Genomic DNA, 13,864 nt, shown 5'->3' on the forward strand with positions numbered 1-13,864 from the left:
CCCGATAAAAAAAGGAAACTACATAAAGCAGAACTCAGTAATACTGTGGGTCCATGTTAAACCTTATACAAACAGATCCTAATGTTACCATTTACCATATAAAATACTAAATAATATTTGTGATGATCTGAATAAAGGGAAATGCTTATTTATGAAAATAGGAATTCTTCACAGAAGACATATAAATGGCCAACAGGCACATGAAAACATGGCTCAGCATTATTAGCCATCTGGGAAGTGCAAATCAAAACCATAAGGTAATTCACACCAAGGTGGCTAAAAAAAAAAGACTATGACAAGTATTCACAAGTTGAAGAGCCATTAGAACCCTCATACATCATTGGTGGGATTGTAAAATTATACAACCACAAAACAGTCTGTCAGCTCCTCATAGCATTAAACATAGAGTTACCAATTGACCCAACAATTCTACTCTTAGATATATATCCAAAAGAAGTGAAAATATGTCCACTCAAAAACTTGCACACTAATGTTCATAAAAGTCTTATTTGTGAAAGCCAAAAAATGTAAATAACCCAAACGATGAAATACAAAATACTATATATTCAAACAATGGGATAGTAATTGGCAATAAAAAGGAATTAAGTACTGATACATACTATAAGACAGATGAACCAGTATAACATTATGCAAAATGAAGAATCATTTGCATTAAAAGACCAAATATCCCATGAAATATCAAGAATAAGCAAATGTACAGTGACAGAAAATAGATCAGTAGTTGCCAGTGCTACAGGGAGGGTGGAATGGGAAATGACCGTTAATATAAAGATAGGAATTCAATATATCTTGTAAAGAATCTAATTTAAAAACACCATGCCATTCATTTTTAAATCTAGAATAAAAACCATTTATTTTAATATATTTGTTTAATATCTTACATAAAGCCCAGCACAATGTTTCACAAACTTGAAAATGTACAGCTTCTTTTCAAGGTAAACACTTTAGGGATCTCGATATTATTTTCTTGACTGAATATGTACAAATCAAATAAGATTTAAATTTATAAGTTTTACACAGATAAAGCTATAAACCATCACCAATAAAAAATATTAACATGAGATTTTGCTGAAATGAAATAGCCATTTGTTGTGTGAAAGCAGTACTGGCAGTACTGACTGTTATTAATTTCTCCTGAGTTTGACACACCTATACTGTTGAGTAGCATGAGACCATTTTTCTTATTGGAAGTGCCCCAAACCTTCACTTGAACAGCATGTCATGATATCACATCACATGGCCTTCTTTTAGAATTGGATGCGTGAGTCTTAAATTAAGTCAAACCCTGTTCTTATCTCATGAACCTAAGATAACTACTAAAGTAATGTCCCTTGGTATAAACTTAATCGTAAAAACAAATAAAGGAAAACAATACAAAAAAACAAATGTAGAGCCTGAAATTTTATGGAAATTCTCCATCAGGTGGCAATTTAGATGATCAAGAATGCTTATTTTTCTTTCAGATCATGAAATATAATTCCCACAAAGAATTAATTCATGAATAAACATTAAAAATACAAACAAAGGAATGTACAAGATAGTGAACCCTAATGTAAAACATGGACTACAGTTAACAGTACAATTATAAAAATGTTCTTTCATCAGTTGTAACAAATGTATCACACTAATGCAAGGTGCTATAATTGGTATATGGGAACTCCATTTTACACGTGATTTTTTGTAAACCCTTAATTCTCTTAAAAAAAAGGTTAATCTGTCAGAAGTTTTTCTTTTTTTAGTGTCTCATAAAATAATTTATGTTTCAATTGCTGATGTTGGATTCAATGAAATATAGCAGTAAACACTCCATAAATAATGGATGAAAAGAGATGCAAATTTACAAATATATAAAAGGCTGAATGACTGAAGAAATAATAACAAAAGCTCAAAAAGTTAAAAGGGCATAACTTCACTTACCTGGAAAGTTCACTATGTAAATTCTATTTAAGGGGAGGAGGGTTCTAGACTTCTAAATCATTACTAATCATTTATGAGAAGAATTGATTAAAAACGTTTATGAGAAGAATTGATTAAAAACAACTATTTCATCAAACAAATTTGACTGAAATTGGGCTTTCCGTCCATTTATGTTAGGTCCTACCAAGGTGGGAAAGAAGTTAAGGTTTGAGATAATTAAACTTGGATTTGCTTGAAATGCTAGTCATCTATGAAAAGGAGGGGTAAGGGGTATGGTATGTATGAATTTTTTGTTTTTATTTTTTTTTCCGAATTGATGCAAATGTTCTAAGAAATGATCGTGATGATGAAAGTGCAACTATGTGATAAAGAATGCTCATATTGTATGTTGATTGGTTTTATTAATAAAAATTTTAAAAAAGAATGTGTTTGTATGTTGTTTCATCAATAAAAATATTAAAATATATATATATATGTATAAAAATCATGTTCTGCCTCCTTTCTGAAAATTGCTTTGGAAGTGCACTAACAATTAAGTTCATAAATGACTCAGAGTTGATGAAAAACTTCATAGTAAGCAATCAGAAATAGACTTAATACTTTGAACAAAGGCTTTGTACACACTATGAAGCAGAGCCACATATCATAAACAAGTCACAGTCTCTTTAGATTCTCAAGTACATAAAAAAGTTGATCCTGCATCAACCAATCTTGCCTGCTGCACTCATAAATATTATGAATATCGTCATTAGTCATGAAAATAAAAACAAAACATGCTGAAACATATTAATTTGTAATTTGATAAAATTCATTTGTTTCAAATAAATTTATTTTTTTCCAGGGTTTTAAAACCCTGGAATGATAACTGATCAAGAATACATTTTAAAAATTAAATGCAAATCCTAAATTAGTATTTTAAAACTACTTTGGGTTATCATTCAACCATCTTGTCTTACCTTGTGAAATGCCTGCCATTAGCATGCTTCTCCATTATTTCCACATTCTTATCAAAACTTGAATCTGAAGAATTCTGTGTATTTTTTCCCAAAGACCTTAAAGCACGGGTTGGGTGGTAGGTTTCAACTGCCTTAACTGATGATCCAACCTTTAAAAAAAATTAAGAATACCATCTAAGTTTTTTTTAGTCAAAACCTCCAAGTTAAATTTCTCCTCATTTTTCTCTGATTACAAGTTTGTAACAACTGCTTTTTGTGCAGTATCATTTTGTATCTCAAGAAATAATAATATCCTTTAATAAATAAGTTAATAAATGAGTATGTGTGCTGAATCATTATACTATTTCTTTTAGCCTTCGATACCTTAGAGCAGCTAGAAATAAAAGCCTAAAATTGTGCTACTGTAATCCATACCAAACTCTGAAATCTGTTCTATAACTGTTGTGATGTACTTTGAAATTTATTGCTTTTATGCATATAAGTTATTTAAAGAGAAGGGGGAGTATAACAGAGAAGACAGGATATAACAAATGAGTGTGACAGTTGAGTCATCTTGATATTTCTGTTAGTGTCTAGTGAGTGTCTTAGAGCAGCTAGAAGAAAAAACGAAAAATCGTGGAACTGTAACCCATACCAAACTTTAAAATCTGCTCTATAACTGCTTGTTAAAATGCACCTGGAAATGTATTGCTTTTTTGTATATATTTTCTATTTCACAATTTTAAAAAGTTTTAAAGGAAAAAACTATAAAAAAGGAACAATACCTACAATTAATCATTTTATGATAAATAACCAGCAACTGTGCTAAAAATGGCTTATACAAGATTTAGAGTTCTAATTCATAACAAATAGTCTAGAAAGTGAAGTTTTCCACCACTGATAAAAAGCTATAATAGTTCATAATCGTAAGTGCTCATTTATTTTAAGGCTACAGAAATCAGGAATAATTTAAAAAGATACTGATATATATATATCAAATACGCACAGGGCAGGCCACGGTGACTCAGCAGACAGACTTCTTGCCTGCCATGCTGGAGACCCGAGTTTGATTCCCGGTGCCTGGCTATGCCAAAAAACAAAAACAAAAACAAAAACACCACACAAATTATTGTCTACCACCCAATTACCAAACTGTAATTTTGGCCTGGATGACAAAAAGGAGTTATTACTCATTATCTGTTTCACCCAGATTGACCCAAATAATGCACCAATTGTAAGAAGTCAAAGACTCTTTAGGTATGTTAATCTGTTGTAAGAATCATAAAGCACGTCTATGCAACTTTATTTAAGCCAACTGCTATCATGCTACAGAAAAGCATGCAAAGTAAGGCCTGTTTTGTAATATGGTGAAGTACAATAGCCCTTCACCAGCAACTTCCCAAAAGGCTTGCTCAACAGACTAAAGGGCTCTCTAAATTAGTGGCTTGCTTTATGAGCTAGGGAGGGTCTGCCTCGAAATACTCAAAACGTTCATAAAAACCTTTCTAAAACGGTATGAAGGATATGTCTACACTGAAAGAGAAAGCAAGTGTTTAATTATATACCTTACATTTTCTTTGGTATACTGTATGGCAGGATTACATTTCATTTTTCCATGTAAGTATTCTATTATTGCAGCACCACTGGTTGAATTTTCGTTTGTTTTTTGGAAAGTGCAGGATACCTTACTACTCTTAACATTGATACTTTTAGAAAACAGGTAGTGTTTTTGAAAAAACAAACACTGTCTCTCCCATTCCCACCCCCAGCTGACTTTACTCTGTCACATAATTTTGTTTTATGAGTCGCCAGCAGCTAGGACATGGGAAGAACAAGGAATTTTTAGGTCTAGTCCTGCCACTTCCATTACTTTGAACAACTACCTGATTGGTTCACAGGTAAAAGGAGAACTGTACCATGAGCATTTGTGTAAGGATAGGTGCTTCATAAAATATTAAATGACATATATGATTTGTCACCACCTTCACTGTACCTGTATTTAAGGATGTTTGGAAAAATGAAAACTTACACCTTAGATAGATGTATTCTTTCTTAAATGAATGCCTACATTTTACACAGGAGACTTGCAACACAGACTTTGCAAGATAACTTGCAAAGGTCTCAACCTCCATACCTATATTCTCTAGAAAATAGATCTGTCTGAGAAGGTACCTTAACAAGACATCCTCTTTCATTTGTCTTTCTACCATTTTATAAAACAAAGACATTGCTCTTAACCTAGTCGTTCCTGCGAGTGTGTGTATTTTTCACCATAATCATTTTTTAGAACATTTAACATTATTCTGGAAAAAGAAGTTAAAAAACTCATATGTCCCATACCCCTTACCCTCCCTCTCATTGACCATTAGTATTGCAATCTACCCAATTTATTTTACCCCTTATCCCCCCTATTATTTATTTTTTATCCATATTTTTTTTACTCATCTGTCCATACCCTGGATAAAGGGAGCATCAAACACAAGATTTTCACAATCACATTGTCACATTGTAAAAGCTATATAGATATACAGTCCTCTTCAACAATCAAGGTACTGGAATACAGCTCAAGAGTTTCAGTTACTTCCCTCCAGCCACTCCAATACACCATAAACCAAAAAGGGGTTTCTATATAATGCATAAGAATGACAACCAGAATAACCTCATGACTCTGCAATCTCTCAGCTACTGAAACTTTATTTTGTCTCATTTCTCTTTTTACCCTTTTGATCAAGAAGGCTCTCTCAGTCCCTTGATGCTGGGTCCCAGTTCATCCTGGGATTTCTGTCCCACGTTGCCAGGGAGATTTACACCCTGGGAGTCATGTCACATGTAGGAGAGAGGGCAATGAGTTCACCTGCTAAGTTGACTTAGAAAGAGAAGACATATCTGAGCAGCAAAAGAGGTCCTCTGGGGGTGACTCAGGCCTAATTTTAAGTAGGCTTAGCCTATCCTTTGCAGGAATGTTTCATAGGGGCAAACCCCAAGACAGAGGGTTTGGCCTATTGATTTGGTTGTCTATCCTCACTGTCTATAAGAATATTAAAAGCTCTCCACACAGGAAGCTATTTCCTCCTTTCTCTCCAGTCCCCTTTACAAATACTTCTTTATTCACTCCCAAATTACTCTGGGAATCACACTAATCTGAACAAATGAACAAAATCTCACCCTTTATTCATCTCTTAATCTTACTTTTGTGGAAAGCCTCAGGGCATTAAAAGGCTCCATAAAGACAAGAAAAATGTTGGTGTAGGTGTTGAGAAATGAATAACAAAGCAAGGCAACAGATCCTTTCCCATTTCAGATGGTTTCCAATTTGCTTTCAACGAAATTGAAAGTGAACCTAATTAAGCTAAGAGGGCATTAAAAATAATTTTTGGCAAATGATTGCCAACACATAGGAGAGAAAAAACTGAGTGGTACTGCCAAACAAAACTTGCTGTTACTATCTACTCATTTATTTGAATAGTGTTTCTCAGTGTTTACATTTATTAAAAACAACGGAATTGATGGCAAAACTCTGTAGCAATAAATATGATTCATCCAGATATTTGAACTAATGGGAGGAGGGGCTTCAATCATGACAGTTAAACAAAATTTTACTTTCTGTTTAATCGTTTTTTTTTTATTGTGAAAGGTAACATATACATATAAAAAAAAAAGCAATAAATTTCCAAGTACATTTTAACAAGTAGTTATACAACAGATTTTAAAGTTTGGTATGGGTTTCAGAACCATGATTCTTCAATATGTTGCTAGAGCAGTCATACTCATTTGTTAAATCCTACCTTCTCTGTTACACTCCTCCTTCTCTCTTTTCTTTTTTTTGTGAAAAAATAACAAATATACAAAAAGTAATAGATTTCAAAGTACATCGCAACAATTAGTTGTAGAACAGATTTCAGAATTTGGTATGGGTTACAATTCCACAATCTTAGGTTTTTACGTCTAGCTGCTCTAAGATACTGGAGACTAGAGACTAAAAGAAACATGAATATAATGATTCAGCACTCATACTCATTTGTTAAACCTGATCTCTATATAATTCCACCATTACTTTTCAACTTTCTCCCACTCTTTGAGTATTTGGGCTATGCCCATGCTAATTTTTCATGTTGGAAGGGACTGTTGATAATATGGGATGGGGACAGAATTAGATAATGTTCGGCATTTTAGGACTAATCTGGCCCACGGACCCATCTGGAGGATTGTAAGTTTCTAGAAAGCTATCCTAGTGCATGGAACTTTAGTAGACTCTTATATAATGCCCAAGGTATTCTATAGGATTGGCAGGAATGGTTTTGGTTGGGGTTTGGCAAGCTATGATATGCAGCAATTCTAACTGAAGCTTACATAAGAATGACCTCCAGAGTAGCCTCTTGACTAACTTTCTCAGCCACTGATACCTTATTTGTTTTGGTCAGATGTTAAATAATTTTTAATCAAAATATATTTTTGTTCTGATTATCAATAATTATGATACCTCAATCCAGAAAAATTTTATCTCTTAGAGCCTTATGATTAGAGCAAAAATGAAAAAAAATTTTCAAATTTTGTTGCAAAAAAAGGGTGTTGAAAATAGATGGTAATTAATATTTTAAAGGTTTAACTTATGTGTGAGACTAAAGCAAACAATGTTTATTTGTTTCAAAATTTATATTTCAACTAGTGCATTTCCTAATATAACTTATGTGGACAGCTTAACGGAACATCATAAATACATGGAACCTTGAGTAGGGCATGAGATTTTGTAAGTTTGTCCAGAGTGATGACTTTATAAATCCCAGAAGGATTTGAACAGTGAATAAAAAAGTATTTGCAAAGAAACCCTTGGGGGAGTGGTGAGAAAGGGGGAAAATTCAACTTTCCCAAGTGGAGAATTCTTCACAAGCAGTGGGGACAATCAAAGCAATAGGCTGAGCCCCCAGTCTTGGGGTTTGTTCATATGAATCTTACCCCTGCAAAGCAAAGGCTAAGCCTACTTAAAATTAGGCCTTAGAGTCACCCCCAAGAGAACCTCTTTTGTTGCTCAGATATGCCTCTCTCTCAGCCAACATGACAAGCAAATTCACTGCCCTCCCCCTCTCTACGTGGGACATGACTCCCAAGGACGTGGACCTTCCTGGCAACATGGGACAGAAATCCTGGAATGAGCTGGAACTCCACACCGAGGGATTGAGAAAACCTTCTTGACGAAAAGGGGGAAGAGAGAAATGAGACTAAATAAAGTGTCAATGGCTGAGAGATTCCAAACAGAGTCAAGAGGTTATTCTGGAGGTTATTTCTTACGCATTAAATAGATATCACCTTTTTAGTTAAGGCATAACAGAGAGGCTGGAGGGAATTGCCTGAAAATGTAGAGCTGTGTTCCAGTAGCCATGTTTCTTGAAGATGATTGTAACAGCTTTCACAGCGTGACTGTGTAATTGTGAAAACCTTGTGTCTATGCTCCTTTTATCTATCTTATCAAAAGATGAGTAAAATATATGGCATAAAAATAAATAATAGGGGGAACAAATGTTAAAATAAGTTTAGTATATTGAAATGCTAGTGATCAATGAAAGGGAGGGGTAAAGGGTATGGTATGTATGAATTTTTTGTTTTCTTTTTATTTCTTTTTCTGAATTGATGCAAATGTTCTAAGACGTGATCATGATGATGAATATACAACTATGTGATAAAAAAGAATGTTCATATTGTATGTTGATTGGTTTTATTAATAAAAATTAAAAAAAAAATTGCTGCGAAAAAGTAGGAAAGGATGATTATACATGACATTCAAACACTGGATTGGAAAAACTATGGCTTTGGATACACGTAAAAGCCTATGTAATGGCTTTATTCTTTTAAATGTCAACATTAAAAGATGCCAGAAATTCCAAGCCCTCAATATTGGGGTTTGTTCATATGAAACCTATTCCCACAAAGGACAGACTAAGCCTACTTAAAATTAGGCCTAAGAGTCACCCCAAGAGAACCTCTTTTGTTGCTCAGATGTGACCTATCTCTCTCTCTCAGTCAACACAGCAAGCAAACTCACCGCCCTTCCCTAATCTGTGTGGGACATGAGTCCCTTGGGTGTAAACCTCCCTAGTAATGTGGGACAGAAATCCTAGAACGACCTGGGACTCAGCATCAAGGGATTGAGAAAATCTTCTCGACAGAAAGGGGGAAGAGCAAAATGAGACAAAATAAAGCGTCAGTGGCTAAGAGATTTCAAACAGAGACAAGAGGTTATCCTGGAGGCTATTCTCACGCATTTTATAGATATCCCCTTTTTTGTTTAAGGTGTATTAGAGAGATAGTGGAAAGTGCCTGAAAGTGTAGAGCTGTTTTCCAGTAGTTATGTTTCTTTAAGATGAATGTATAATGATATAGCTTTCACAATGTGACTATGTGATTGTGAAAACCTTTTGTCTGATGCTCCTTTTATCTATGATATTGACAGATGAGTAAAAAATAATAGGGGGAATGAATGTTAAAATAAAAGTGGATTGAAATACTAGTGAACAATGAAAGGGCGTGGTAAGGGATATAGAAAAAATAGGGGGAACAAAGGTTAAAATCTGAGTTGATGGAAATACTAGTGGTCAATGAGGGGGAGGGATAAGGGGTATGGTATGTGTGAGTTTTATCTTATTTTTAAATTTCTTTTTCTGGAGTCATACAAATGTTCTAAAACATGATCATGGTGATGAATATACTAATATGTGATGACACTGTGTGTCACTGATTGTACACCTTACATGGAATGATCGTATATTAAGAATGCTCATGTTTGTATGCTGTTTCAGTTTGATAACACAAAATAAATTTAAAAAAAAAGATGCCAGAAATTATATTTCTCATTAACTATTAAAACCAATGGGGGATGGGGCACTTTAGATGGCAACTTTAAACTATACAAGGGACTATTGCTTAAAAAACAATTATTTGAGAGCAAAAATTTGAGGATCGCTGCCTTAGAAAACTTATAAGCACCTTTCCAACTCTAAGACTTTATAATTTCACTATATTTATATTTAGCTCTACCATAGGGAAAATACAAGACCACTGAAAATACTATTCCTAAGCTAAACCACTATCACTGTTACTATTCCACTCTGCATATGATACAAAAGGCTAAATTTTGATTTTCAACAATATTCTTTATAAAACTTAACCTTTTCTTTACTCTTTATTTTCCTAAAAACACTAATTGATACAAACATCAAATTAATTTTTATGCAAAAGGGGGAGTTGATAAATATGGGAAAAAAGATTACCTGAGAAACATGGAAGATTCGACTACTGGTATAAGAGAATCTGTGAACTGAAGTTCATCCTCTCTAATAAGCAATAAGCAGCATATATAGTGAAAAATAAGATAGGTAATAGTGTGCATTGAGGAATTTTTAAAGTATCAGTAGCAAAACAATACATGCCCACTGTAATTGGAAAAAATGAAGAAAAGCATAAAGATGAAAAAGTGTGATTCTCAACTCTAACCATAAATAACCACTGTTAATCTTTTGGTGCATAAACCCTTTATTTTCTTATGCAAATACAGGCACATGATTTTTAAATCGGTATAAAACTATATGCGCTTAGTAACTTTTTCCCCTAGTGATACGAGTATTTTTTGATGTCATCTTATCATAAACATTTTTCAAATGCATGAATACTATTCCAGCCATTATATGAATCTATTTATTTAACAAGTTGCTTTTTGTATTATATTCAGGTTATCTGCAATTTTTTCATTTTATAAATACCACCAGATAAACTCTTGTCTACTTCTGATTTCCTAAGGAAAAGGAGCACAGATATTAAATCAGTTACATTTAAATATGGCTGATCAAACTAATGTATAAGAAATAAGTTAACTGTCAACTTTAATAGTAAGTATATTTGATGCTAGGAATGAGGAGTTTCACTTCCTATTTTTCACATTTTTATAACATGTATTACTAGGAAAAAAAAAACATAACCTAAAGTAAAAAAGAGAAAACATATTTAATCTGAAAACTAAACCTGCAAATGTAATGTTCTCATTCATTCACTGGTTAAACCTACACAGATACTGAAAGTATAGACAGTTTTTTAAAAATGAAATTTTAGAAGAAAAAAATATAGTTTGTTAAATTTTTAGTTCGTTACAACTTTGCAGAATCATCAAATTAGTACAGGGAACAGGCACCAACAGATCAAGAACTCAAAATTCAATAATTTTCCCTCAAAGTAGACACAATTGCATAATAGAAATATGTTAATATTTTTGTAAAATATCAAATTTATTGAAGCTGTTAAATTCATAACAAAAAATCTATGTAGGGACCAGGTGGCTGTGTCAACTCAAATATCAAGTCAACAAATGACATTTAAACATGATTTCAAAACCACAGTTGTACTATTAACCTATAAAATATACTCATCTAGGGCCATGGTGGCTCAGCAGGCAAGAATGCTTGCCTGCCATGCCAGAGGACCTGGGTTCGTTTCCCGGTGCCTGCCCACGTAAAAAAAAAAATTAAAAAAGAATGTACTCATCTATACTTAGGTTTCCTTGAAAGCTTGGAAAACAGCATATTCTAATATAACTGGCCTGGTATAGTTGTGCTATTCCTCCTTAGCTTTGTCTTTAACCTCATAGTCAATTCCTCATCACTGATCTATTCCATAAGCTCCAACAATTTAGTTTCTACTTCATTTCCTTTAGTAGATCCAAAACTATCTTCCAATAGTGGTTCTGTTCTACCACTATCTGCTTTTATGGAGTTGATCACTGCCTTTTTAAAATGCTTTGATTCCTTGGTTTACATTATACTCTTGGTTACACAATTCATCCCCTTCCTATCCTTAATATGTAGCCATTGCTCCTTATAGCCTCCTTAGTCATCTTGTGTTCTGCTATGTTTTTTATCCACCCTCAATTATTCAACAATCACCTTAATATAGGTGACTCCCGTAGATATATAGCCCTAAGCTTTCCCCAAACTCTGGCATTGCATCATATTCCCAACTAAAAAGGTTTACTGGTCATCTCTTAAGTTGGAAACAACACTGTCCTTCCTTGTATCTGAATTCTCAGATTCCTTGAAGATTATTTTCTTCTTCATTTCTACTACTACCAGCTTAGTTGAGATCCCCAGCCTTCTCTCCTTTCGTCTATCATGATAACAGTATACTAATTAGAGCCCAAACTTTGGACACAGAGTGGCTGGGTTTGATTCTTAACATCGTCACTTAGAGCTATGAGATGTACAAGTTCTATAAGGTCTCTGTTCCTTAGCTTTCATATTTGTAATGAGGCTAATAGTTATTTTACAGAGGAAACGTGTGTGTGTGTATGTTAGGTAACTGGTCTAGCACATAACAAGTATTGTGTAAGTGGTAGTGATTATTATCATTATCTTTTATACTATTAGGTAATATTTAACTGGTCTTCCACGCCCCAAATTTGTTGACTATAATCCATCCTAAACACTATTTCATCAAACCCCTACTTCTAGCTATTCACTGTTTCCCAAATAAAGTTGCAACCTTTAAGCCTAAAATCAAAGGCTCCTTCTGGCTCCAGACTAACACAAACCGTCTAGCAAAAACAAATCGTTATCCTCCCATCAAGCAGACTGCTGAACACAGAGCTGTCATGTTCCTCAAGTCCAGGGAGTACCATTCGCTGATATATGTCAAAATCTCCCTATCCATGCATTGTGATACTTCAGTAGACTGCATACTTTTAATTTTTGGTATTGTATTATGCTTCAAATTTTTTAAAAATTTCCTATATTTATACACATCAGTATTGAGTTTGGAATATCTTTCTAGACTTTTTAATAAATACAAATTTATTTATATAAATTTATAATTAACAATCACAAAAAGAGTACCTTCCATATACTGTAGCACTTTTTTTTTTGCATCTGATAACAAAGGAGAGGAGTAAAAGTGAAGATAAATGTGACTCAAAAGTAATGTCCATTCATGACACGTTAAAACAATGTTATTCATATTTAAGTGACTTTTCAGTATGAAAAACAATCCTAAATGAAAGAGCCTCAGACCTGTGAAAGTACAGAAAAGACAAGGTATAGTCTGATTTTGTAGGAAAAATAAACCACAGAAAGGGCACCCAGACTTACAAGGCTGGTAGGACAAAAACAAAAGTTTAAAAAACAAACAAACACAAAAACAAAGTTAAATCAACAAAATATTCAGGGGATCCTTCCAAGACTAGAAAAAAACAAAAAACACAAATACTAAGCCCAGCTGAATGAGATCATATTCAACATTTAAAAGCAGAATGTGGTTAATAAACAGGTGATTATAGGTAGCTTCAGAACTTGAAGGTAAGGTTAGCCCCTGAAATCAACTAAGAAAAGCCCAAGTTAACAAATCATTATGAATGAATTTAGCACCTGTAAAAGTAACTAACCCAAAAAATGCTGTCAATAAATATGTGCCTAAGACTAGGAAATAACCAAATATAAGATTTATCAGAGAGTCATTGAACCATGATTGATGTAAAAAGCAAACTATAAATGGAATAAAATATACTGAATGATAAAATGAACAAATTAGAAAATATCCCAATCAGGAAGGTTTTTGTTATTGGTGGGTTTTCGTCAGATATAAATACATTACACCTCAGGACTATCCATCTCTTGATCCAATACCATGGCCCATTAAATGACCCTCTGAGTACAAATTTGGTCTACAAAGGTGTCTTGATTTACAGAAGGGAAGAGTACTTTGTCTCAAGAATAATCCCTAGTGGAAATTCAAGCCTGAAAAAATTCTTCCAATTCTGCAGTACCCAGCTGGAATATTCTTTCATATGGTAATTTGCTCAATCACTATATACACTGACATGGCATTTATGGCATATAATCTCTTTATATTGCTGTGTGAAGTTTCCACTGTTATACTAAGTTCCTTTATGGCAAGAAAAAATCAATAACAAATATTTATTGGGCACTTACTAAGTACTTGGCACTACTCTAAGCACCAAG

The 13,864-nt window shown here is 33.6% G+C and overlaps 1 protein-coding gene across 4 annotated transcripts in view; it reads right to left on the reverse strand.

The window, feature by feature from the left end:
* Positions 1 to 13,864, reverse strand: part of ATAD2 (ATPase family AAA domain containing 2) — a 97,170-nt gene that overhangs the window by 64,746 nt on the left and 18,560 nt on the right. For all 4 annotated transcript variants that reach the window (XM_077167586.1, XM_077167583.1, XM_077167584.1 and 1 more), the window contains exon 2: positions 2,895 to 3,043. In XM_077167586.1, the coding sequence (XP_077023701.1) occupies positions 2,895 to 2,929 (35 nt within the window). In that variant the 5' untranslated portion in view covers positions 2,930 to 3,043. The remainder of the gene's footprint in view (positions 1 to 2,894; positions 3,044 to 13,864) is intronic.

This window comes from Tamandua tetradactyla, chromosome 6, assembly GCF_023851605.1.
Source record: "Tamandua tetradactyla isolate mTamTet1 chromosome 6, mTamTet1.pri, whole genome shotgun sequence".
Classification (NCBI taxonomy): domain Eukaryota; kingdom Metazoa; phylum Chordata; class Mammalia; order Pilosa; family Myrmecophagidae; genus Tamandua; species Tamandua tetradactyla.